Source organism: Toxotes jaculatrix, chromosome 2 (assembly GCF_017976425.1).
Source record: "Toxotes jaculatrix isolate fToxJac2 chromosome 2, fToxJac2.pri, whole genome shotgun sequence".
Classification (NCBI taxonomy): Eukaryota; Metazoa; Chordata; class Actinopteri; family Toxotidae; genus Toxotes; species Toxotes jaculatrix.
The window spans coordinates 13,399,688-13,427,303 of NC_054395.1; the positions used below are offsets into that span (position 1 = coordinate 13,399,688).

At 39.7% G+C, this 27,616-nt stretch overlaps 3 protein-coding genes across 3 annotated transcripts in view; 1 reads left to right on the forward strand and 2 right to left on the reverse strand.

Moving 5' to 3' along the window:
• Positions 1 to 12,498, forward strand: part of LOC121186880 (probable G-protein coupled receptor 153) — a 36,094-nt gene extending 23,596 nt beyond the window's left edge. Inside the window, exons 4-6 of the mRNA XM_041045760.1 lie at positions 3,068 to 3,257; positions 6,857 to 7,041; positions 9,355 to 12,498. Coding sequence (XP_040901694.1) covers positions 3,068 to 3,257; positions 6,857 to 7,041; positions 9,355 to 10,206 — 1,227 coding nt within the window. The 3' untranslated portion in view covers positions 10,207 to 12,498. The remainder of the gene's footprint in view (positions 1 to 3,067; positions 3,258 to 6,856; positions 7,042 to 9,354) is intronic.
• A 4,504-nt stretch (positions 12,499 to 17,002) lies between these two features.
• On the reverse strand, positions 17,003 to 18,090 carry her3 (hairy-related 3). The gene is made up of 4 exons (XM_041061789.1): positions 18,037 to 18,090; positions 17,827 to 17,922; positions 17,614 to 17,695; positions 17,003 to 17,481 (listed from the first exon to the last, which is right to left on the reverse strand). The coding sequence occupies exons 1-4, from the start codon at positions 18,088 to 18,090 to the stop codon at positions 17,003 to 17,005; spliced, it is 711 nt and encodes a 236-aa protein (XP_040917723.1).
• Positions 18,091 to 23,712: 5,622 nt separating this feature from the next.
• Positions 23,713 to 27,499, reverse strand: LOC121195105 (taste receptor type 1 member 1-like). Its single transcript, XM_041058348.1, has 6 exons — positions 27,318 to 27,499; positions 26,776 to 27,082; positions 25,944 to 26,669; positions 25,498 to 25,704; positions 25,216 to 25,336; positions 23,713 to 25,066 (listed from the first exon to the last, which is right to left on the reverse strand). The coding sequence occupies exons 1-6, from the start codon at positions 27,497 to 27,499 to the stop codon at positions 24,138 to 24,140; spliced, it is 2,472 nt and encodes an 823-aa protein (XP_040914282.1). The 3' UTR covers positions 23,713 to 24,137.
• Positions 27,500 to 27,616: the final 117 nt, after the last annotated feature.

Sequence of the window (27,616 nt, forward strand, 5' to 3'; positions counted from 1 at the left end):
AGAGGAAGGGGACACGATCGGAAAAATCCCTGCAGCCCGCTGACTTCTTTTTAAGGAGCCCTGTTTTCTGAGTGCAAAAAGCAGGGGATGGAATATAAGGTTTAAGGAGGTCTGCCCATGTATGATTTTGTTTAGAAGCACCATACAGTCTGATCTGACATGGATAGGGAGTCAATGAGACCAGTGAACCTGAAATTGGTCTAATGTGGTCAAATATTATAGATTTAGTTAAAATTCTGTCTGCAGCATTCTGAACCATCGAACATCAACAAAACACTAGAGTAATCCAGTCACAGCAGAACGGGGTGAATCAGGATCTCAACATCTCAGACATAACACCAAAGTTCTTGGCTGTCACAAGGCTTACTGTTGTCTATGTTTGACTGAGCCAGTGATTAGCATCTCAGTTTCATTTGAACTTTTTTGACATCCAGCTTTTTACAGCAGACAAGCAGGCGTCTAATTTGATCATTTGAGGAGGGTCAGCAGCTTTTGAGTATCGTAGAGATTATGGTGGATTCAGCATAATGCTCGACTGGTTCTGCTGAAAAGGGGATGCAGAGCTAATTTTGTGTCTAATCTCATCTATTTTGCTGCTGAAAAAGTCTAAAAAACTCTAGGATTATGTTTATTGTTAATGATTAAGTGAGAGAAATATGCTTTTAAGGCAGTGGACAGAGCACACTTGTAATTCAGAGACACACTAGTGCCACTTGAGGTAGAAGACTTCCAATTTAAATTTATTCCATTTTTGCTCCAGTCTCCTGCAGGCCTGATTAAGGCCACATTTTTCTGCAGTAAACAGGGTGTAGACCTCTTTGACCTTCTAGTTTTGGCGGCAAGAGGTGCAACTAAATCGATGAGATAAGACAGAGCTGTGTTTAAGCGACTGGTGCAGTTTTCAACAGGGTCTGTTGCTGCAGTGAAAGAAGTCAGAATCACCAGGAATCGCTCACCAAATGCAGTTCAAGTTGATGGACCAGTGTGTCTAGTGGTAAATACATCAGCTCCGATGTGACAAGTAGAGCCTAGTGGTACTCCAAATTTGAGAAGGCAGAGATCTGAACGGATGTCAGGGGGGAGGCAGTTAGATCGTAAACTACTATCCCACAATATAGAATCAGGTCAAGGGTGTTACCACTGCCGTGAGTAGGTTCATACACAAACTGGGTATTAACAGGTGCCAGAAAGGCTTTACTTAGAGGATGAGAGGCCTTATTCAAAGAATTTTGAAGTCACCTAAAATTAGAATCTCATTAGAATGAGTAACAAGGTCTGAGATAAAGTCTCCAAATCATTATAAAAACTGTGAATAATGGCCACGAGATCTGCAGAGTACCATAAGTTGTGATGGTTGGAGTCTGTCGCCCTGGACAAAGCAATTCATAGCTGATGGTGGTGGCTTTAATACAAATGAGCGTCAAAGGAGTTAAAAGTAATACACAGTTTGAAGGTTTAATTAAAAATAGACTGAGATTAGAGCCCACACCTTTTTTAGTAACCCGAGCAACACTGAAATTAGCATACTCAGGCGGGGAAGCTTCATTTAATGACAAAACAACATTTGGTTTAAGTCATGTTTCACATAAACCAATCATATCCAGATTATACAGAGGAATCAAATAATTTATCAGTAAGGCTTTGCTAGACAATAATCTAATATTTATAAAACCAAAAGTTAGGGTGTTGTTGAGGCAGGAGATTTAAGTAATTGGCTTATATGAAGAGCTACTAATAGGTGTATTTACTGTGAAAAGATATCTTATGTTTGTAGAGAATTTTTGTAGCTTGTGCATATAGTGGTGTGGAGATAGAACTGTGATTACCTTAAGAATTTTGTTTTGGGGGATTTTATCAGGTGTTTTGTGGTACACTTCACCATCATCAGTGGTAGGGGTGGTACTTAGTTTTTTGTGATTCAAATATTTAGCTTAACTTTTGAATTTGTTAGCTGCAACTCCAACATGATCTGCTCAGTTTCAGAAGTGCGCACACGGTGGCAAAGAAATCCCACAGCCGAGTAGCGCTTTAGCAGTGTAATTGCAGATTGATGCAGGCGCACCAGCACACATAAATGCTCACATTCTGCTTGCAGAATTTGGTTTATGCCAGCGCTTGCTAATCACATTTACTAATAAATAGGACTGAATGCTTAGGTAGTTTTTCTGAGTGGACACTCAGCTACCTTGTGCTGAGTACCCACTGAGAGCTCTATGCCTCGAATATTAAAAAACAGATGGTGTGGTGTTAGAACAAGTATCTCTTAAAGATTTTAACAGAGACACTTGTCTCTCTCTTCACTTTCACTGAACACTTAGAGTTAAGAATAGGCTCTGTAATCAAGGTTTTGTCATCAGGATCAGGCTGAACCTGAACTAAAATAATTTTTACTGTCACAAGGTTTGCAGAGCCTAATTCTCTTAGTTCCTGTTTCTTATTCTAAGTGTGACTTTGAAAAGTTATTTGATACCTTAAACACACTCGCAGGAGTAGAATTACTGTCTGGTAAGTCTAATGTCCTCTAAAGTTACCACTGTATGACAGTACATTATTATTTGATACCCTAAACACACTTGTTTATTGATAAATACACCTATATACACTTGAGCACACCCTCAGTCATATCCAGTGACCAGTAAGTAGTCTCACTGGAGCAGAGAGGAGTTCTCTACATCATATCTATCGAATTACAAACTATTAAATTATATACAACAAGTCATTTACAGAGTCGTCATTAGATTCATTATTAAAATAATACAGTCTGTTTCAATTCAGTCTCTTGAAACCAGGAGGTTCACTGATACTCAAAACATACAAGAGTAAAGAAGAACCAAAAACTGCCATTGTGCCTCAGTCAACAGCCACAATAACAATTTGTAAAGCAATTCTGTGGTTGGCGTGCAGGTAGAGAATTTATTCAGCGTATTAACTGTATTGCACATTAAATGAACAGCAGCTTTGTGATCCTGTTTTCTTTTGTTTACTGGCCTATGTGCCCATCCTATTTTACCATTGCTACAATTTGTTTTGATTATGTTTTTTCTAACCCTGTCCTGACACTGTACAGGTGGTGAGCTTTGCCAGTCTGAAGTTCGACCGCTCCTACGACTGGATGGTGTTGTGCGTGCTGTGGTGCTCCATTGCCCAGTCGATCCTGCTGCCCATGTTCCTCTGGGCTTGTGACCGCTATCGGGCTGACATCCGCATGGTGTGGGAGAAGTGCGTTGCCATCATGTCCAACGACGACGTGGATGAGGGTAAGCCACTGTCAGGCGTCTCCCTCCCGCCCTGCCTTCTTTTTCCCTCCTCTTCACCTGATGATGTAATGATTCCTATTTCCTAAGACAGCTCAGTGTGAAGTAGTACGAGCACTAAGGGTAGTATTTGTCCTATTGAATTCTCTGTGAGGACATGCACAAAGTGAATTTGCGAAAGGGTTCCAAAGATAATTTGGTGTAATTTTTTGCGGTACTCCAAAGTGATAGACACTTTAAATTGAAATAGCAGATAATTTGTTTTATAAAACCCCAGTGACGGTTAAAGACTAGACGCGACTCTGAATTCTGGGTTTGGAAACAGAAAATTGTGTTGTGAAGTCTTCTGGACTGTCTTTGGCCATAGGAATTACAGTGACAAATGTGATTTATCAACCTGAATAGTTTAGCCTCTTAGCCTAGGGAGCAGTTGTACTGGGGAAATTGAGGGTTTGCAGGAAGGGAACAGAGGTTAGTATCAAGCTAAAAAAAAACCACTGCTTTGTAGCCTTATGTTTGATGGAGGGCTCCACCTTTGGTCTTTGAGGTACAGTGTAGTGTGATCTCTGTGATGTGAATTTATTTACATCCCATTTGAGCATTAGCAGCTGAGACATGCTGTAACTCACAATACCAGTTGTTTTTTATATTTCATTTAGACTGCAATTCCAGTGGTCATGATAAAATCATCAGAGATCCGTATAAGCCAGTCAACACCAAAGATTTGTGACAAGAAAAGCAAACATTTCAGAATATTGCAGAGAAAAGGTGCAGTACTGTTAGCATTCCTCAGTGTCTAAAGACAACTGATGCTGTCAATTCACAGGATGTAACTTTAAAAACATAATTCAGCGACATTGTTAGGTGTCTGTAGCCAATTACAACACAGCACATTATATAAAAGTATAACTAAGGTCTGGACACAGTTGTTCTTTAGACAACTTAGAAGCGGTTTAAAGGTGTTTCTATGGATGCTTTGACACTTTTTGCTACTAGCCACCCTTCCAGTCTATAGAAGGTCAGCATTTCATTTCCAAATTATAGATTTTCTTTTACCCAAGTACCACTTTAATGACAGGCTTGTCTTGTTGTCAAGAAATCATGTCTGTCTACACATAAGGTATCAAATTGCTCAAATTGCAAGGGATATTTGAAGTGAAGGAAGATAATATATTCCTGGTTTCTAGCTCAAAGATGCAGGTCTAAATTGCTCCTTGACTCTGGAGCACCCATAATTACTGCTGCTCCACATCCTCACCCTCTGTGACTGCTTTGCTTGGTGTTCCCAAAATTAAACTATGCAGTTACAGTCTGTCACATCACTCAGACTACACTTTAAACAAGGCACTAGAAATAGTGATGCTACATCATTATTATTATGGAAACATCTAGACAGTCTGTGTTGATCTCACTGATTTTGGCTTGTCCCCAATCTTTGATCTGAACTGGCTTTAAGGTATGATACAGGAATAACCCAATGTGTTGTATACCTGGAAATTGCCACAAATCTGTACATTGCAAAAAACTGGAACTGTAAATCTTAAACATGAATTTATATTTTGTGAAGTGATTGACTCAATGTATTTATTCCTTTTTAGAGGAATGTATGCACCTGTCTACCCTGGACTACCTTTTGGCCAGGGCTCAAAATAATAAATAACAACAAAATAAAAATGACTATAAATAATCATAAAAAACATAATTTATTTTAGTTATTATAATTTATTATATTGCCTATTTAAAGGGATATTTTTAACATTTGATATAATTATCACTGAATGGGCAAAAGCTTTTCAACAATAGCAGTCATGGTTTTGGCTGTTTGTATGTTTCTTAAATAAAGAATTACACATATTTAATTTCTTTTTGATGATTGTAATTACTTACATTATCTTTTGTTATAGTTTGACGTCTGAAATCAGTGGTCAGATGTTATCATGTGACCTATCATGTGACCTTTGTTGTCAGGAGATGAAACTGAAGTAATAAGTGTCTGTGTAATATAATTTTCTATACTAAAATATATTTTTTGTATTTTTGTACAAGGTGTGTACTCTATAAAATGCTTTGCTTTACTGTGCTATGAGACTGGTGAAAAAAGAAAGAAAGAAATATTGCTGGACAAAGGACATATTTACCTTGTGGCAGTTTTTTCTTTTTCACTCCAGTGCATTTAAACTGGGCAGTCTTCCTCTAGAATGCTCTGGCATGAGAGGATGATAAAATAAATGGTTTCCCATTTATTTGTTAGGATCCATAGTGAAACTGGAACAAATGCACTAAAGCTGAAAAGCATTTTCATGTCATTATGATGGTCATATTTCCCTCAAGTCACAAATGAATACAGCCAAGTTTTTTGTGGAAACAGAAGAGAAATTGAAATAGATATAAATGATGTGTACATATATATATATATATATATATATATATATATATATATATATATATATATATATATATATATATATATATATATATATATATATATATATATATGTTTATTTCATTATTTTTATTTTGTTTTTTGTTTGTTTTAATTTGCTTTTATTTGTGTGATATGGACTCATTTAAGTCACTCACAATGACTTAAAGAGCAGAATGTTGTACATTTTAAGGCAGAAGTAGAAGAAAGTCCAAGGTGTCACATCACAGAAATATAGATGTATTCCAAAGGGGCTGAAATGAAACATTTCACAAGAAATCACAGACACTTCAACAAAATTTGGTCCCAAAATTAGGTCACATGATAATCACAGAAAGGCTCATGGATAGGGTCCATGACCAGCTCGCCACAATTCATGCAAACTAAAGATAGTGTGAAACATCTGTCTTTTTCTCTATTGGCACTGTTTAAACTCAACCCGATCTGAACCCCTTCTCTCCTGTTTCTAACCCTCCAAACCTTTTGATCCTCTCCCTCTTGACACCCTCCCCAATAACTGCTCATTGTCCAGCAGGAGCCATAAAACAACACAGGGCAGTCCATATTCTGTGTGATTATTAACACTGCCAGTTCTCTGCTTTTTTCCAGAGGGCTTGCCATGTATAACTCATCACAGTTGTATGTATAAGGATTGTTTCCTGTTTTTCCAAAGCTACTGACTTGCATGCCAAGCTGCCTGTGCAAATAGTCACTTTCATCTTCCATCTTTTGGCCAACGGTTTCCTTAAGATCAGCATTTTACACCCATCTCCAATTGATCTTTAATGAACATGAATGCAGTAATTGGGAAAATAAACTTGGTAGATGGGTATTTATACACAAAGAACACTTGACACTGTTTTTATGTTTTTGTTGTTCAGAATGTAAGCCCTTTCCTAGATCCTTTATTTAACTATTTGGCATGGTTTTTGAAATCAGATCCAGTCTGGGGCTTTTTCATCTCCCCAATAAACATACAAATTAAATTATTGGTCATTTTTGTTGCAAAACATTTTTTGATCTAAACCTCATTTTGCTGAGGAGGCTCGTAGGAAAATTAAACAAATCAGAGAACAATTGAACTTGTCTCTCTTATCTATTCGTCTGTCTGTCTGTCTGTCTTGTGTATTGAGTCCGTTGCTCTCTAATCCTGACGCTCGTGCTTTTCTGCACTTTGCAGAAAACAGCCAAGATGGAGGAATTCATGCCGACTTAATATATGACAGACCATATGACTATAGCTCGGCGCCTGAAATCGTGACGGTAGACCGTAATGCCAAGTATGAGTTCTCAACCTTAGAAAGGGGGGTTCTGCAAGGTTATCCATTGAGGGAACAACAGGAAGATAAAATGCAGTATTTGCAGGTATATTTTTTATTGATTTTCTTCATTTCTTTTACTTGATCAATTGAACTATTTTTAAATGATACTTCATTGCTAATGTGCATGGTGAAATGGCCCTATGGGCCTTTACAGTATCTTGCATCTTTCATTTTGTGATGCTATCTCTCCCAGATATGCCACTGATTTTTTTTTGTCTTTTTTTACGTGAATCAAAAATACACTCTGGCTGACTAATGTTTGGTAAATATGACCATCGGCAGTCCCATCAGCATATTAGATGTGCATCACTTATCGACTAGTGTGTCCTAGCCATGGACCTACATGCAAATGACTACATTTTTATTTTGTAAGAGGGTAAGAGTTTAGTAACTGACTTACCTTCTGCGTTTCAGGGATCCCTCAAGGTTTCAGGAAAGCACTACAAACATCTACTCATGTTCTACCCAAAAGCATTGTGTCCATTGGATCCAGCATCCATCTCAGTCAGATGCAGAGCTGCGAAATGCTTCTTTTCAGCCTGCATTAACACCAAAGATTGTTCTAACACGCAGCCTTCTGGGGCAAAACATCAAAACCCTATATTCTACTCTAATGTCAATACCGATTTAACTCTGTAAACTACAAATTCTGGCCCAAAATCAGATATTGAATCAAGATGAATGAAAATTACTGATTAAAGTAATGAAAATCTTGCTGGACTTGGCCTGGAAGACTGTGGTGAGGATATGTAACTTTAGCAACAACTGATGCAACTCACAGCATTAACCTTAACAAAGCATCTTAACACTGTGTCATCTTTGTCATGAACAACTTAGCAAGGGCTTCAGTTTTCTCTGTACAGCCTGCGGCCCAAGCAGCTTACATTTATGTGAATAATTTGCTTATTGAATATAGAAAAAAATAGTTTTAAATTGGTATAAAGCACTATGACACATTATAACACATTATAATGGAAATCTAAAAGACCAATGCTCTATTCCATTTGACTTTTAACGAAGCCTTGAAACAGAGATGTATACAGTAGCTATCACTTCATTACATCAAATCATTTCTCCATCCATTGTCTTTGTGTCTGATACACCTTTATCATGACATTAGATTCCTTGGATTGCAAAGTAAAATTTGATTGTTCTTTCTTGCTGTATATAAGTGATTGTGAAACAAATGAGGTGCATTTTCTCAGTTACAGGACGACTGGCTGAACAGTGATACAGCCATGTTATTTTTGTTGCTGCTGGAGGGGTTGAGACCCAGTCAGACCATGAATCAACACAACCCTTCAAATCATTATCAAGTAGCACCTCCATTTGAGAATTGCTATGGCACTTCTCAAGTGGTTTGATTGCAGAATAAAGCCTCTTTGGCTTTATTGGCCTGGTGTATGAGTCTCTCTCTCTCTCTCTCTCTCTCTCTCTCTCTCTCTCTCTCTCTCTCTCTCTCTCTCTCTCTCTCTCTCTCTCTCTTTCTCTCTCTCCATCTTGCCAAGTCTGTTCTGCATCTTAATTCATTGTAATGCTTGTGCTGCCCTCTGCTGTTCAGCCCTCCCACCTAACACACTCAATGCTACTGTATCGTCTGCTGTCTCATTTCTCTGCATCTACTAAAAGCCACCACAGGGGGGCAGGCTGATATCAATCTTGTGGCTCTTGACATCACCTTGACAAACCCTCTCTCTCTTGCATAGTTGTCAGAACAGAATGGAATGTGAGTATAACATATAGGGAACTATCAACCTTTACAGTTTCATCTCCAAATAATGGAGGTGAACACTAGCTCAGTTAAAAACCTGTTAATGTATATTAGAATGTTGACAAGTTCATAGATGTCTGAAATAGATATCTTAATTAAAAAAAAAAAAACATACAATAAAATTGCACTTACCACATTGGACAAGCAACTTGTATGTGCTACATGTAGGATTTTCCATAAATACTGCAGCTGAATCAGGGCACCAAAAACAGAAGAAATTCTGAAATGAACGTCTTTTCAGTATTGAGAACGTGGTTAGAGAGAGATTTTCATTGAGCTTTATGCCATCAACCCAAATATTTACAAAAAGCAGTTCCTTTGGGGTTCCTGCTTATTGAGTACAAATTAGTCTAATTTTTAAAATTACAGTGCACTATCAAACTGGCACTTGCAGCCACATAACCTTGAAGAATCCTACATGTAATATCTTTTATAACTGATAATGTAGCTGAATTACAGTCGATAATAATGTTACACAACATTACTTAATGTGCAGTGCTTGTTTATTCTGTGTTGTAGATTTTTAGGTGAGTAAATGTCAAATAATGTAGAGGCTGAAGGGTCTGGTCTGTGTCTTGCGTCCAGGTGCCCCCTACAAGAAGATACTCCCACGACGAAACCGACATGTGGACCAGCGACCGGATCCCCTCATACCTTCACCGATGGGGCTCCACCGAGGACATGATAGTGAGTGCCCACTACAGCTCCACCTTGCCGCGCCACGAGAGGCGCAGGAGCAGCCTGGTCTCCTACCACGAGGAGAGCCACCATCACCATCACCCACATCGCAAGCGGCGGCGCTCTGAGGATAGTATGCACTCCCTTAAGCACCTGCCACGCGTGGTATGTGGTGGGGAGCGCTACGAGGATGAACTGCGGTGTTTCAGCCGTGATGAGGTGATCAACTTTATAGATGAGACGCCACTGCCGAGCCCCAGGAAGAGCCCACGGCGCACATCAACCATTTCACTTATCCCTAATGTGTATGAACAGCACACAGTCATCCTTCCTCACTTCCCACTCACAGACTTTGAGCGTGAACCTCAAGCGCTCAGGCGGCTCTCAGAACACAAAAGGAGCAGTAGTCGGGGCAACTCCCCTGAGGGTTCCCCCAAACCAGACAGACCTGGTGGAAAGAAGAGCCCTGGGGCTTGTAGCTCTGGTAAAAGTTACCGGGAGCGTCTGCGAGATGGGAAAGAGCAGGGTGAACTGGGCTCACCTGGGCGCAGCCAGCATACTCATGGGCACTCAACCTGTAGGCCCAGGACAGGCGGAGGAGCTGGTTCTGGGGCTGGTGCTGGAGCTGACTGGGGGCCTCAGAAACACCTAAACAAGACCGAGAGTAAAGGAAGCACAAACAGTTTTGTAAGCACGCCCTCGGCATCGTCCTCGGGATATATCACCTTTCACTCTGATTCTGTAGGCTCCACCACCTAAAAGCAAAGTTTTTCCCTTGTTAATGATAATACACATTATTACTAAAGTTATTGTCATAAGGAAACCCACTGGAATATTGGTGGTTATGGAAAATTTATTTGGCCTTTTTACTTGTGCCACTACTCTGTTTTACGATATAAACCACTGATAAATATCTGCTATGCTAAATGGCCTTGAGTGTTGCGGACATATTTTCTGAATGGGCCTAATGTTGATTTAGTATGTAAGCTGGTGAAAAGGTTGGGTGGTTCTATTATTCAGCTTTCACATCACAAAATATCCACTGAGAACACTTTTTGTTTCCAGCACTGACACAAATAAACTGTTTTTAAATGGCGTGAACATTCCCACATCTTGTTTTTGCTGTTTGATGTTGTTTCTTATGAAATGCTCAAAGAATTGGAGGAGGTATATGTTAGGGTGATATTTTTCTCTCTCTTTTTTTTTGTCTTTCCACTTACACCTCAAACTCACATTGTATTTTATTTGTCCAGTAATGGTTTTGTGTTTTGTTGTATGGCCACATTTGCTTTCAAACTAAAGTTTCTTGAATACACTCCATACAACTTGAGATTGACTCAAGGGTTTCCTACATTATACATATTTATTTTATTTTGATCATGATGTACAACTATTAACATTGTCACAACACATGGAAAGGTTTGGTTTTTTAAAACACCCTATGTTGAAGTAAACTGAGAGTGGTAATCCCAAACTCTTGAATGCCTAATAGTTTTACAGTTTACTGTGTGAGACATTGAGATATAACGTGAAGACCCCAAGAATTCTTAGTGAAAATGTGAAGTTAGTTTTGAAAGATTGAAGATTGACATATTGTTTGTTTGTTTGTTGATTGTATATATAGAGAAGGAGAATGGATTTATGGTTTTGGTGTTCCTTTTTTGTTTAATGAGACCATTGCTTTAAACATTTCTTCCTAGTTCTTATTATTCCAATGTTTAAGTTAACCCTGGAGATCATCAGGCACAACAGTTGCTCACCAAATGCATATTGTCATACAGAACAACAGCTGGAAATGGTGCTTTATTCTCATCAACTGAGCATGTCAGTTTGACCTCATTTCTGATATTTGTCTCAGTGACATATTAAAAAGCACCAATAATCATTTTTAAAGTTGCTAGCAAAGAGGGGGCCGCTGAAAGGTGTCAAATGATCCAAAGGTTGAATAATCACAGCCTTCAGGCTGATTAGATGTAGCATAACTTAAATGCTGGTGCCATATTTAAACCCACAAAAATGTCAGCACAAATTATGAACATAATGAATAGAATAGAATGAAAATGGAGTGCAACTGCAAAGTAACAACTTGGATTAAGTTATTATATTTGGTATGCTATCTCATAACATATACTGAGAAAGCTAACCGTCTTATTTTGAAAGATTTTTAAGTGTGAAGTGACTTTTTTTAACACCTGATCTAACAATGTCCCATGAAGTAATGTAAATGAAATGTAAAAGAAATCCCCAAACCCTCAGTAAGGGATACTGTAGGAAAATTTTTATTTTAGACATATTAATTTTGTATCAATACATATTTGGAGAGACAATTTGATTATTTCACATCAAAGGTAAGTATAAAATGAAAATAGCATTACTATTATTACTGAAATGCCCCTAATGCACCCAAATTTTGAGAAATTCTCACATAGCACACTCATGCACTCAAAATGGATGCTGGAGTGAAGTCTACAAAGCAGCTGACATTACAAAGCCCACTGTTGAATTAAAGAAGCACTTCTTGTGTTAAGCAAATGTGACAGTTTGCTGACCAGAAGGAGTGAAAACAGGAGTAATAGCAGCACCAACTTTGAGCTTTGACCTCTCATGGAGAGTAACTGGTAACATGAATGTATCTATTTGCACAAATTAGTTGTACGTTCTCAAAGAAATTTATTAAGAGTATAAAGATAATATGGACGAAAAATATCCCCTTTGACAGCCTTATTAGTTGTGAAACCTTTTTGCTATTACCATACAAGTAATAAAGTTGCACGTGTTTGGCATATATGTTTTCACTCATCCGCAGTCATTTAAATGCTTAGTTTGAATTCTCATGTAATAGTGTACCTCTCACTCATCACATCCCCCTGTCAAACTTTGCTGTCATAGATTTTTGCATTTTGTTGTGTTTACAATATTAAAATATAATTTTGTAACATATTCAAGATTTCAAAGACTCAAATATGAATGATGTTAAATGTTATAATTTTCTTGTTCAGATGATGACTTTGTAAAAAAGATATGACTGATTAAATTCACAAGATGATGCTTTAGAGTGTGTTTTGTGCCAGATGCACTACTTTTTTTTACCCTCCAGGAGTTTGAGCGCACAAGGACGGAAATAATAAAGTAACATTCTTCTCCTTGGCACCAAGTCTGCATAAAAGTGAAGCCCAGGCAGGTCCCCAGAAGACTGAGATCCCCAAGGATGTGAAATGTGATTAATCAGTCCCCCTCATTTTGGAAATATGGATCTGGCCAGCAGTGGCAGTTTTTGGCACAGGCGAACCGGACAGCCGCCCGGGGCAGCATCACATGGGGGGCGGCACAACCACGTGAAAAGAAAATCATCTGCACCGCTAAGCTGTTTTCTATTATCTATCATATTACTGTCTGGGAAATCGGCCAATTGGCGCCGTCCCCATCTCCCAGCATGCACCACCAGCATATGCATGTAGAAACGGCACCCTGACTCAGGGTGGTGGTTAGGTTGGAAGAGTGAGGGAGTCGTCCCTAACACTCGAGGCTCTGATACATGTGCGGGAACTCATGAGGCAGTTGTATCGAACCACTGTACCAAGGTGTGGTTTGAAGCACTTGAGTGACGTTCGAAGCAGGTGAGTGCTTCGGACGTCATACGAATCGCCTGATTGGTTCGGTTTGTCATGTGAATCATGTGACGGGATCGAGTGTGTTCAGAGATAGAATAGCTCTGTATAGTGGCGGTCGTTTGAATTTTTCTTTGCAGAGTAGGTCAGTTTGTTGCGTTTGTTAGGTGTTTTGAGAATTAGTAGTGTTGATAGTGTATTTTTGGAGAATCAGTGTATATAGAGCAATAGATATAGATAGTTATATAGATAGGTATATAGATATATAATCCTAAAAAACATTAGATATAGATAAGACATATAGATTCATTACGTATAAATACACACACACACACACCAGCCTCATCTGTGCCGTCTGGATGGTTTTTTTCCAAGGCTGGGGAAATAGTTTGTAAAAGAAAAAACCGATTGAGTCCAAAAACGGTAGAAAAAGCAAAAGCCTCAATCAGCCATCACTAACTGTGCTCTCTGCATCCCTAGCAATAAAAATGCACAGCCTCCTCGCCCGTGGTGTGGCCAGCAGTTGAGTGCTTCGGACGTCATACGAATCGCCTGATTGGTTCGGTTTGTCATGTGAATCACACGGCGGGATCGAGTGTGTTCAGGGATAGGATAGCTCTACATAGTGGCGGTCATTTGAATTTTTCTTTGCAGAGTAGGTTGGTTTGTTGCAGTTGTTAGGTGTTAGTAGTAGTAGTGTTGATAATGTATTTTTGGAGAATCAGTGTAGATAGAGAAATAGATATATAATATATAAATTATATAGATATATAGTCCTACAGGTTTTTTCCAAGGCTGGGGAAATAGTTTGTAAAAGAAAAAAAGTTTCAGCCCAAAAACTGTAGAAAAACTGTTATTTCTTAATAAAAACTCATAAACAGTTAAACAAGCACACCCACTGTAGCAGCCGCTTACAGACGGAGCCGCTCTGTCCATGCAATGTCGGACTTTTTAAACAGAAAAATGAGACGAAATAAAATTGTAGCCTAGTATTCCCGCAATAAACGGACTCTGATATTCACTGTGGTGGAAACTATCAATAGAGACCAAAAACAAAAAATGTACCAGGCTGTAAATATGTTTTTTTAGGCTGTAAAGTTGGCTATTTTAACATGGGGGTCAATGGAGAATTGCTCACTTCTGGAGCCAGCCCCCAGCGGCAGCCGAGGAACTGCAGCTTTTTGAACGCGGAAGTGATCCTCACTGCTGAAACCTACAGCTCCCCCCTTGGATGCCGGCCCGGGCGACTGTCCGGTTCGCCCGTGCCAAAAACCGCCACTGCCATGGTGCCTAGTTAATGCACTAGTTTCACTGTTTACTTGTTTTGAATTGGTTTTCCTTCATCTTACAGAAAGAATTTACAAATTGTTATCTTTACCCATTTTGCTCGGTTGGAAACATAAAGCAAACCTCACGTTTGCCGGTCTCTGTAACTGAGAGGATGACTTCTAAAACTAAAACACTTATGGATCAAACATGTAATAGTAACACAACATTGAACCACATAAATGCACGGAACAGATGAGAGTATGTAGGGAAGTGAACAAATAGTATTATAGTAAGCAGAGTGGCGCAGCGGAAGCGTGCTGGGCCCATAACCCAGAGGTCGATGGATCGAAACCATCCTCTGCTATCGGTTTTCATCTTGGGAATATTTTTAGGGCAGGTTTTAGGACTTTGGTTAAGGATATACGAAAGTACACATAAAGGGTTTTCTGCCTTGTTTTATGAGGCACCTTAATCTCAAAACACAGAGTAATCTGTAACTGCGATAACTCAATACACACTGCCACCATGCATGCATTGTCCTCTGACGCAGGTGTCTCAAATTAGCTGAATCTGCACTGGACCCTCCCCCTCCGTCGCAGTGAGCGTGGACATGCTCTTTGTTTGAGCCAAAAGGTAATTCCACGGTGTGCTGGAGGTCTAGCTGGAAACAACCAGGAACCCTATTGATTCAGGTTCACGCCTGATTATGATCACTTTGGGTGAGTCACATAACTGTATGTTTTAATTGCACAAGCCATCAAGAGAAAAACTGCGACAGAGGACATTCAGAGGCTGTGTTGAACCTATCCTAGCAAGGACATATGTACCAATAAAATGAACAGCGGAGGAGTCTGTTCCATCCACGTCTGCTCTCTTAAGAGCGCTTGACTGGTCCCAGTCTGATGCTAATAACTTATTCTCTCCCTCCCTCAAGTTCTCAGCTCTAATATGCGTCGCTATTATAGTAGCTAACCAAACTAGGTTGCTTAAACAATGCTGAGAAGAGTTCATAGAAATTCTTAGAGAAAGTTTAGGTGCATTCAGTGTGGAAGTCACGTGACGTTTCTTTTTTTCCCTTTTGGATATAACAAACTTTTATTGTGCCATGGGCCTCTGATGGTCTCGCCAAAGAGTAGATTTATGCTAAGAGAGTATTGAGAATATTTACAGACGGGGTTTATGAGATGGTCCGACCAAATAAAAAAAAAAACAAACTGGAATAACAAATACGTGCCATATGAAGTTCTTGAGCTGTGAGTTTAGTTGTTAATTTGAGGGCAACAAAACATTTAAACCAGGCAGTGGTTCAAGCCATCAGGGCCTTTGCACTACACAGGAGCAGCCCTCTTCTACGGGGGAAGCCAGTCTTTTCAGCATGCATCATCTGAAAGAGCAAGGGGCGTTTCAGCGATTCTCCTCGCTGTAAGGTGCCATCCTTTCCAACGCGGCCCTTTAAGAATGGAGGGACACTTTACGACATCCCTACCAAAGCAGCGGAAGAAAACTATGGGGCACTTTAAAAGATCTGACAGGTTTGGTGTCTTGCACATATGGTCTAAAGCCCGACAGTAAATTGCAACGAGTGCAGTCTAACAGGTGGATGGGTATTGTGTGTAATGCAGTTTTCAATATACGAAAAATACTCAAAACCATAGGACATACAAATACAAACTACATTAAACCTGTTTGCTTACCTGACATGCACATGAAGAGGAAGATGAGATTATTTTTTGGTTCTGGCAGTTCAATCAGTGTCATGATTATGTCAGGGACATAACAATGAGTGTGGAGTGGGCCTGTAGGTGGTGATCCATTCTAAGTTCAATTTCAACTTCGATCATAACTTTACAATTTAAACTGCACTGATTTTCTTTTCTCCGACTGTGAGCTACAAGATACACCAGAGTCCAGACGAGACAGAGGAGAGAGCATGGCGTGTAATTTGTAGCCTGTAGCAGAAAATTGTTGTGCTGTTCAACAAGCATTTGATTTGCCCGCCACTGTTTCGGTACTTATGCGTGAAAGCAGAGAAGAATGGAAGAAATGACAAACCGAGACTCCTGGAGCTTGTTTTTTTTTTTTTTTTTTTTTTTTTTGTGTGTTTTTTTTTTGTGTTTTGTTTTTTTGTGTTTTGTTTTTTGTTTTTTTGTTTTTTGTTTTTTTGTTTGTACTCTATATGTCAACTCCTAAAATGAATTCTTAATTGTGACTAAATTCGATGTTGTGCACAGAAGACAGACGAAGTTTGAAAACATGCCACAGTCTTAATATTTATATAATGAATTTCTTAAAGTTTTAACACAATTTGATGTATGTAAGATATTAATGCCATGGCATTTACTTTGACCATAAACAAACAAACCTACTTGCTTGCTTCTTCTGCCTTTTTTTGTTTTGCAACTTTGATGTCGAAAAGTAAATGACTACATATCAGCCATCAGTTCCTATAAATCTACTACACGTTGTACTACACGACCCTTCTCATGTAAGTGGAAGGCTAAAGTCTATACCAAAAAAAAAAAAGACAACACGTTTTTTAATTTGTCAATTTTATTAAGAAAATAAAACATATACAGTATTGCCTATTTAAGTAATGGCATATTGTGGAAATCTATACAGTGCAATTATAAACATTGAATCAACCTATAACTTAGGATTTCTACAGCTTTTCCTCAGCTCTACCAAGGCCTCCAGACGTTGTGCTGAGTGTTTGCAGCTTCATTCCTGTGACTGACAGAGTGACACTTCTTGGGACTGAAACTTTTTTCAAGACTGTTTTGTGTGGCCGCCGCAACAGTGACAGCCTGTTTGGTTCTAGGCGACTGCCGTGCGTCTTCACACGGTAGAAAACGAGACGTGCTTGCACTGTGGGGTTTCGGTACTTTAGATCTGGCCGTTTTTCTCTCCTCAGGTCCAGCCGTCGGTGGAAGAAGTCTCCGCGCTTCGTCCCGTACCTCAGCTTGGCCCAGGCCGCTGTCCATGGTGCTGGAGACTTCCCCTCTTTCCAAAGAGCGGCAGAGTTTACTGGAAAGCTGCGATAACATCCAACGGTCGCCCCCATTCAAGGTGTCTGCCATGACCAAGTACTGGTTGACGTTTGCCAAACAACTACGGAAGCCAGTCTGGTAATCGGAAAACTCTGAAGCAGCTGCAGTGCCTGAAAGCCGTAGAAAGACATCATAAGGTAAGAGACTCACAGAACATGCGCATATATATTTAAATTATTATGAATTTTAGAATCTCAATATTTGAAGGCTGGGTTTACTGTCAGAGGGAGGTGATAACTCACAGGTCTGGATCTTTTGGAGGTTCCTCAGATGTTTCACAGTGAGCTCCAAGATGTCGGCCTTTTCCAGTTTGCGCTTTCGAATCTGGGTAGAGAGATTACATTATTGAAACAGTTTTCTTCTAATAATTGCTGTAGTTAATTACAATTGCAGTGGGTCCGAAGTAAAAAATACAAATGTTTTGGACATTCTAAAGTTACAGACTGCATACATACATTGCTGCTGTAGTAGCTTTCCAGAAGAGTTTTTAACTGGTCCAAACACTTGTTTATGCGAGCTCTTCTTTTCTTTTCCATGAGTGGTTTAGATACCTGTAAAAAGAAAAACGTGGATAAAATTAATATTGTACACAACACTCCTCAGTGGAATTCAGTGTTCTACCCTTAAATCCAGTTCCTGTTAATAAGTACTGTAGGTCTACACACCTTGTGTCCAGCAATGGGTTTTGACTTTTCTACGCAGTCTGTTGTCGCCACCATTCTGTTAGTCCTTTTCTGCTTTCCTTGAAGTTAACTTCTTTCCCTCCCTTGCGCACGAGTGAAGGAGTTGACCCTGAGTGGATTTATATAGAGACACCCACTTAACATCTCAATGCAAACAGTCCCGCCTGTCTTTTGCGCTCAGATGAGGAACACTGGCGTCATTTGACAGCCAAAGCCAACCAAAGGCTTAGACTCTCCATAGAAAGTTGAATAATTTTATACTTTTAAAAAAATGTATATTTAACTTTATGAAAATTTTGTTCCATTTCACCTTAAAATTTTCAAAACTTTTTTCTTTAGTTAACTTTAATGAACTAACAGCCACCTGTTAACAAATGCAGGCCCTGCAGGCTGCAGAGGAAGAGTCAGACAAAAGTTTAATGGAGCCCCCAGAAATGAAAAGCAGCAACACTTACATCACAGTTCATATTTATGTTGTGCATAAGTATTAATGGAGTACTATCTCTCTATGCGTCTATACAGACCAACAATCTAGCTAGGTACAGTAAATAGCCTACTGCATGATGGTTACATTTAGTGTAAATACCCAAGAAACAACGTGTGGGGTAAAAAAAAAAACCTGAAGAGAAGCGTATAAATCATAAACATAATGGGTAATCATAATGGATCTTCTTGGTGAGCTGTGTGGGCACTATTGACTCCTATATTCAGTCTTTTATATGTGAGTTTCACGCCACCCGCTCGAAGGCAGCACCGTGGTAATTTCCTGCGTGTCCCCACAACATTTCGATTTTCTGGTGGCCACATGTGGTAAAACTGTTACACTTTCAAAACTTTATCACCTGCTAACCTGGGCTATTTTTAGGCAAAGATGCAGGTACACTTTTGTTTATACACAAACGCCAATCTTGTAACTGCGAGGTTTTATAAAATTGTTAACACTTAAGGATTCTTTGGCTATTGTGCATCTCCAGGTTTTGTTTTCATACCAGGCGCGCTGAGGCACCGAGGAGAATCGCGGGCCGCCCCTTGTCCTCGGTCCCTCGCCTCCCGATTTTCCACACTGGTCCCTGAAAGGAGCGAAGGCTTGGGAAAGTCATACCAGCTGAAACAATGTATTGACTATAGACTCACTGCAGTCCACTGCGCATCATGTGCGCACACACAGACCATCTGAAAATACTTATTGGGGTGAATTAAGACACCCACCTGTGGAACACCAGGCTTTAGCGTTGTCGTTATGAGGCAGAGCTACAGTCTCTGTAGATGTGTTATTTAGGGCCGCTCGAATTTTCCCCAGAACTAAAGAAAAAAAAAAAAGTCGGTTTATTTGGTGCGTTTTGAAAGATACATGACAATGGTGTGAAAACCGTGTTACATTGCCCAAGTCCTCTGGCCTGATCCGGCACACAATGCGTGTGTTAAAATGGCTGAGGGCCTGTGTAAAGGAGGGGTATTTGTATTCAGTCTGGAGAGAGCGCCCATGAAAAGAGGCCAGTTTATAATGGTGCGCTATTGATCTTTTCTTTTCGTCTGCTTTGTGACCACAAACGTGTGGGCATCAAAAGATTCCCTCCACTTCTAAAGTGAACAAACATAGCTACTCTGCTCTTCATTCCGTTTTGATTACTAAAGTAAACTTCCTGTACAATCTGCCGTTTCACCTGAACTAATCTTATTTGACAACTTTAATGTGCAGATTTAAGTTCTGATTGCTTCCAGTGCGTTTGCCTTTATTTTGAAATACTGGAACTCAAGCTGCATTTTGTGTCTGCATGCTGACACTCGATAGTGGGATGTTTTAGTTTGTCAAATTGCTGTACCTAGTTCTAAAATCGATGCGACTAGATTGCTTCGCAGTTTAATGTCGAGGGTGTGATATTTCAGATCAGACCCACTGGCTTGTGTTGTACGACATGCGTAAAATGTACCGAAACATTGCAGGCCACACTTGTGGCGCTAGATACTGAAGCATTTAATCGGTATGAAATTTGGCTGAGGTGTTCTTGTGTAAGTGAGCTTCCTGGTGTCTTTTGTTCGATGTGAACGCCACATTATCTGCGCTTTCACGCTTGGTTTTAACACAAGACCGTGGAGCGCCGATTTCAGCATGGAGTGGTAGCATCACAACAGTCGCCTGTCTTGTTATTCTGTGCCACAGAGGAGAGATTTCACCGCTGATTACTCGGTATAATTTCAATTAGTGTTAGCTTTCCTCTTTGGGGTCAAAAACGAGAAGGGAGATTTGCAAAATGAAAGGGGCTGGGGGATTGGCGGTTTTATGAAAATAACTACATGTCTGCAGTGAAGGAATGCTACTAGACTTTAAAACTGTTTCCCTCCAATGCCACTTCAAAAGTCATTATGTCATCGTCTATCCATAAGAATAGCGCAACGAGAAACTTGTGTCCCAATTTGACGTAATAATGCAAGCGCCATTAAATGACAAGTTAAGTGTATGTTTATAAAAAGGCCCGGGCTCTCGCTCTACTTTCACTTTTCAGCCCCAGGTCATTCATTAACCCTATCGGACCATTGTCATGGATGCCTGCCGGCGGGGACCTGACAATGCCGCTGTAATAATTGGACTATTGGGGAACTTGTTAACAACAATTAGTGAAGCAATTATGCAATTACTGCAATAAACTATTTTCTTCCTAGAGGGAAACTGAGACATTTGCAAGCCAATGGTTAGGCCTGCACCAGGCAGTATAATAAAAGAAACGCAGAAGTTGTCTACACCTTCCATTTAGGAAAATTCTGAGGAAAACACTAGGTAGATAATTATGTTTGCGAATAACAGTAAACAGATACAGATAAAGAATGCTGTGTTTTAGCACCATGCACATTTGCATGAATATAATATTACCTTGATAGCAAAAAAAAAAAAAAACATAGCATAGCACAACATAATTTATGCTATCACAAAAATTATGCGTAACATAATTTTAAAATGACCAGTGTTTCTTCCATACACAGTCAATGCACGCATAGCAGAACGTTTCTAAAATATGCAAACACAGGCCCATAATTTGGCGCACCGGGAGCGGAGCAAATCGATGTACCGCCTTCCATTCACATGGACCCGAGGCTGCACTGGTGTGACCAAAACGGTCATTGTGAGTAACAAGGTCACAGTAAAAAAAGAGCAGGTACATGGACATGTGCACTGGAAAAATATTAGAAATATAGACAGGATTTTCGGAACAGCCACGCGACGGACCTGTTGGCGAAGCTCTGATCAAACATCAAATAGAAATAGCATCATGAATTTCTATAGACTGGTCTTGGGGTTATTTAAAGACTTCTTACTTTGGTTCGGGGACACAATGGCCGCTGTTTGCCTGTGTGTGCCGGGGTTACCGCATGAAAAGACCAGAGGTGCACATTAACATCGCTTAAGGTTTTTTCAAGGGCCGAAATGAACTGACTGGAAAGTAACTTTATAACTCGCTGGAGGATGAAGCCTTTGTCGAGCTCTGAACTGAAAGACATAAGTGCCTAACAAAAGGAGAGCGCCATTGTTAAACACTAAAGCGCATGGGTATTGATGCGCCTTGAATTGCAAAACATCTGCCATTTACTCTGAACGACTTGAGCAAGATTTGAATGAGAATAACCAACCACCCCTTAGCGCACTGTCTTTAGCCGTGCGTAAAGCAACAGGCATATGACCAACGTGGAAATGAAGCATTTGGTTGGAGATTAAGCGCATATCAAAACAAACCTTAGAGGACATTCTTTTGCCTTTTCTCTGGATGGTCTTATTACCTCAGTGCTGACTCTCACTCCCCAGTGTCATCTTCCTAAGTTGCTTGTTTGCCATATTAATGCTTCAACGTGTGAAGAAGTTATCGTGTCTAAATCTAGTCCCCCCCATCACGGTATTTTATTTTCGGCTTGATGGATTTATGACTATTTAGTACGGATAGCTCTTTTGATGAGATCCATCTCTTTATGCACAGCGTCAGGCTCTGTAGATTAAACCTACGCTTCGTTTTGAACAATAGCACAAGGACTAAAAATTAACTCCAGCTAATTGTCATTGCTGAAAGGGGGGGGACTGTGTTGATGTAGAAAGAGTAGATGTAAAGATACTCAAGCTCACTCAAAAATGAATTAGCTATAGGCTACTCTGTGTTAATAAACATGTCGAGATTCTCAAAGACATGACCAGCAAAGTTTGAGTGGAGTTCACAATAAATTGCACCTAATTCTAAACACAACCATAATAACCTATCAATAAATGTGTTAATAGGATAATTTCAGATAACGCTCATAATAATGAGAGTTATCTGAATTTTAGGGAAATAGGCCAGATCTCTCAGAATCAGCATCTCTAATGGGCGAGGGACCTATTGATTCAAGAGACATTTTTAAGGCAAATCCCTTATGGCCACCAAACGCAAACGGCCTACATTTAAAGTGCGTTTTGTTTTTACTTTGGGCGCAAAAGGAAGAACCCGTTGCTGGCCAAGTTTTTTTTTCTTTTTTTCCCAGGGCTTTCCCTTTATCTGACCAAAGTGGAAAATTGAAAGGTACAAGTGAAAAGCCACGGGGCGTTCCTCCGATTTTCCTCGCTCCATATTTTGTAAAACAGAAATATGTGTCCCCTCAGTAGAAGCGAAATGAACAAAATAGCAAAATCTTTAGAAATAAAATTAAGCAAGGCATGTTAGCTGTTAAAATATATATAAGAAAAGAAATTTCTGTAGTGTAAGTCACAGTAATTTAGCTGCTTGTCGTTTTAAATATTTAACTAATCTAAATTCTAAACTATTTATCACCCTGTAACTTTAAATAGACTAATTCTAATCACCCCGGACTAACACGGTGGCAGGGTACGCAAATCTTGAACTTGTCACAGGTGGATGAATACGCTAAACTTCTGCATGACAACGTGTGTGGCGAATGTAAGTCTGAAATTGGTATGAAATTGTCAATTTGTTGGTGTCAGCGCTCAGCTTCCCAGACGCGCCATATGCCATGCTAAGTGGCACTATTTACCAATTCGTTCCTAGTTTCACGGTCCGTCCTTCTCTTCTCCTTGTCAGGAAACTGAATAGCAACAACAAAATGGCAATTTACCCTCTGGAATTGTCACATACCCCCCGCGGCAGGAACTCTTTCCGTTTCACTTTGTGGGGCACCCCACTCTCACTCAGCTTCGCTGCGTGAAACTCCAAATGGAGAGGAAAGTGGTCCACCGCCAGTACTGTCTCAGGTCATCGCTGTTGATGACAAGACATTAAAGCAGAGGTAGATATAATAGAATTAGGCAAAGGCACCTGGGATCTTTAGGGTCAAGAAACAAAAAAGTATATATGTATTTTGCCTTTAAAACTATCATAGAGTTTAAAGTTACACAGTCTCATTTTTAAGGCAATGTAAAGAATATGGCTTAAAGCATAATCATAATTATGCTTTTCATAATTATGCAGTGGAACTGTAGTAGAGCACGTAGTGCCATCATGTGGTGAGATTAGTATTACAAACTCCATCTTGTTTTAAATTTTTTTTATTTAATCACTCTTACTGTTATATAAATGCTGTACAACTGTATGAGTACATGAAACTATCTGAATTAGTACAGGGACTTAACAGAGTGACCTTTATGTGGATTGTCACTAAATACCCGGAGGCTGATAAGCAACAATTCACCAACAACAAAATGTACACTGATAATTCAGTGATAATGTAATCTTATCTGTCTTATATCTAATAATGTAATCCCCATACCATGTCACTGACAGCACTTGCGCATATTCTTAGAAAACAGCTTTCAAAGATTGCAAAGGAGTGCACAGATTCCTCCAGTTTATTGCAGAATATATTCTTGGTGTGGATGATGAGAGGGTTCGTCTAGCAAGGCAAGAAAGGTCTAGCAAGAAGAGACTGAAGACTATTAATCCATCTTCAGTTTGCTTGTTAAAACGATTAGCTGAACCCTTGAAATAAAAAGTAAACAAGACAAATATCTAATACTATCTTACTAAGCTTAATCATTAACCTTTTGTTACAAGTTTTAAGAACCTGAGGCGCGGCAGCTTTTATATCCTTACAGACTTATTTACTGGGGGCAGCTACTGGCTAATTGTTTTAGTATAATTCTGAATGAGACCTTGGAAGTACTGCTGCGTGTTTTTGTAAGGTTGAAGAATGATAATGTAACATTTTGGGAGGAAATACCACAACAGGAAGGAGTAGAGACTGGAGAGAACTGCCAGAGAGTTAAGAGTTTGGATGTACTTTCCATGGTAAAGCATATATATAGTGGCAAAGATGATCCAGGTGAGGATCAGCAGGAGCAGGCAGAACGTTATTGCTTTGGCCTCATTGTAATTTTTTGGGAGGTCTTTTCCCATGTAGGAGAAAATAAAGCAAAGAAAGCACAAAAATACAAGTAAAACCACAGAAGCAGTGTTTGCTTTCAGACTGATGTCACAGCTAAGTATGATTTTATCTGGGTACCACAGTGTTTCATTGTAAGGTTTGGGGGGTCCATAAGAATAGTTAATAAGAAGTAAGAGTGCCTGAGTAACAAAAGCCCCAGTGATGACCAGCCATTGTCCGTGATATTTCATCCACCAACTGTGGAGCTTGGGGAACTTGGCAGCTATTTTGAAAATGCAAACAATTTGAAAAGAGCGCACAGCAAAACATGCCAGACAAACAGTGTAGAACAGAATGAATGGTAAGAACCTTAAGATACAGTGAAAAACTGATGGCTTATCAAAGTACAAGAACACACTTGGAGTACACAGACTGAGGCAGCCTAAAATTAAGAAGCACATTGGTCCCCCAGCAGATCTGACAACAGGAGTGTTGTAGTTAAAGGTAAAGAGAACAGACACAGCTAGTGTGAGTCCCACCATGACCCAGGCCCCGACCATGATCAGTATAGCCCCGGTGTCTGTGAATGGGATGTACTCTACTACCCGTAGATTGCATGATGTGCTTCCTTCTGCAGACCATTCTGTCTCCGAACAGTTGATGCACTTGTAGGGATCCTCTGTTTTACATGAGAGAGCCACAGTTTGTCAAAAGTTACAACTAAGTTACAATTAGTAGACTATTCAATTTACTCAATTAGCTTCCATCACGGCATGAATTACAGCCCTGCTTTTACTCATTTTCTTGTTTTCATGTGTAATAATTTACCTGTGCTGTTGATGTAAGTTCCATTTGGACAGATTTCACAAGTGAAGCAGCATTTGTGGATACCATCTTGCTTCTTTGCATGTCCTACAGGACATTCTGGGGAACACAGTGCAGCAGGCACCTGTACAACACAGTCGTTTAGCAGCATATTAAATGTAGGTCAAGCAAAGAGAATGCTTGTGATAAGTACCAGTGATTAGGCCTTTTTTTAATCACTATATACTGTATAAACCATTTGATACACATCATACTATGCAAATAATGAAGGAAAAAACAACTTACTTCTCCATTTGTGTACCAGTGGATTTTGGTGTTGTTGATGAAGAAATTGGCCGATGGGTGAAATTTGAAAAACCCAATGTCCTGTGCATCGCCACTGTGGTTCCAGAAAATTATAGAATAGGATCCGAACTTGGGTTCGCCATTCTCATTAAACTGAATACGCCGCTTTAAAAGTGTAAAATTTGACTTCTTTAGCTCTGCTAGAACCTGATGTGGATACACAGAATTCATATAACCATTACTTCTTTAGGTTCACGGTGAAGATGTCATAAGCTGATTAAATAGATTGTTAAAAAATATTTTTGTTGAGGGAGGAGCTGCAGTGAGACTCCCCCCATAGGAAGTGGTTTATTAGATAGAATCTATCTATGAAATGACTTGTTCTTCAATTTGATGATTTTGAGATTGTATTGCATCATAAATAAAATACAAATTTGTGTACTTACCATGTGTGGGTACACTGTGATACTGTTGTTACATGTGCCAGCTCCACATTGCAAGACCCCATGTAAGGCATGAGCAATGGCATACACAGCAGAATAAACAGGAAAAGAGAAAGATGGGTCTGCAGCAAGGATATCTTCTGGACTCAGGCAGCTGCAGTTGCAAACCTGATTACAAAACTTATTTTGGTTTGCGTTTTCACAATGATGCTGGCTTTTAGTAGAATAGATAAAATCACTGAAACCAGGTATTGTCACTACTGACTGAGACACCCCAAGTACAGTTCCAATCGTTTTGATTCCTTTCTCCTTGGGGAGCTTCTTGTTCAAGGACCAGGTATCTCCTGCTATCCACACCTTGTTTGTGATGTTCAGTTGTATTGCTGACTCAATGAGAGCTTCAGCAGTCAATTCAGGAGCAAAAACAATAATGATCCGTATCTTCTGTGCCTCTAGCTGTTTGAACACTTGGGAGTAATTTGTATGATCATTGAGACCTTTGGTGTATGCCAGGCAGATCTCAGTATCCTTAATCCTCTCTGTGAACAATTCCAGGCCATCATCGCCATAACTGTCATCACTACTAAGGAAAGCAACCCAGCGCCAGTTGAAGTGTTGCACAATGTTAACAATCACTCCTATCATGCCCTTATTGGGATGGACTGTGCGTAAGAAAGATGGGAATTTAGCTGTTTTTGAAAAAGTAGAAATGGTAGATCCATAATTGACCTGTTGAAAGAATAAATAATGCAAGGTGTTTCAAATGAAAGAGATGAAAATATAGCATATACTGAACTGTTTGATACAAGTCGGTCTGTATAGAAAAAAAACTTACCATAGGAATGAGATCCGCCATGAACAGTGGGGCTATAGTCAAAGTATCAACGCTTGTAAAGGGACCAACCACTGCTATCACTTTGGACACATCAGACAGATTCTTGCCTGGTTCTCCCCAAGGATGGATCAAGCCATTGACTGAGATGAGGTTGAAAATACCTGGAAAATTCTGCGCGTCTGAGCAGTGGTCAAAGATCTCATAGCCAAGAGATACATTTGGAAGTAGGTTAGTAGAGTTATTTATTTCCTCTACAGAGAATCTCATCAACTGAAACTGCCGATAATTTGAAAGACTGAAGGGTTGACTGAGGACAGAGAAAGGGACAGTTGGAGAGTAAAATTAACTCTAAGAATTTGAATGTTTCAAGCTTCAAAACCTCTTATTTGCTAAGGTTTTTTCAGCAGTGCTTTATGGATGCTGTATTTTTTTTTGGCAACTAAGCAAAACTACCCCTATAATATGTAATATGACAATAATACAATTTTGTGCTCTTGAAGAGTTTCATGCTGGCATTCATCAAGATCACTTATAAGACTCACCTGGAGCAGTCGATAGCTTCTGGTCTGTCATGATGAGCAGAGGTACTGACATGATGAATATCAAAAAGTCCACCTATCAAATAATCTCCTTCCAGCTGAAACTCCGGGGATGGGGCAGTGCATTGAGCAGAGGTGTGTAGAAGAGATCCCAGCAGACACAGAGAAGCAAGAAAATGTTTCATCGTTGTAATTACCATCTACCAATCTGAACTGTATTGAGATTTGCGTCTGCCTTAACTAACTTATGAGACATTGGTTATGGTTAAGCCCCAGTGATCATTTCCATGCATGTGGGAATG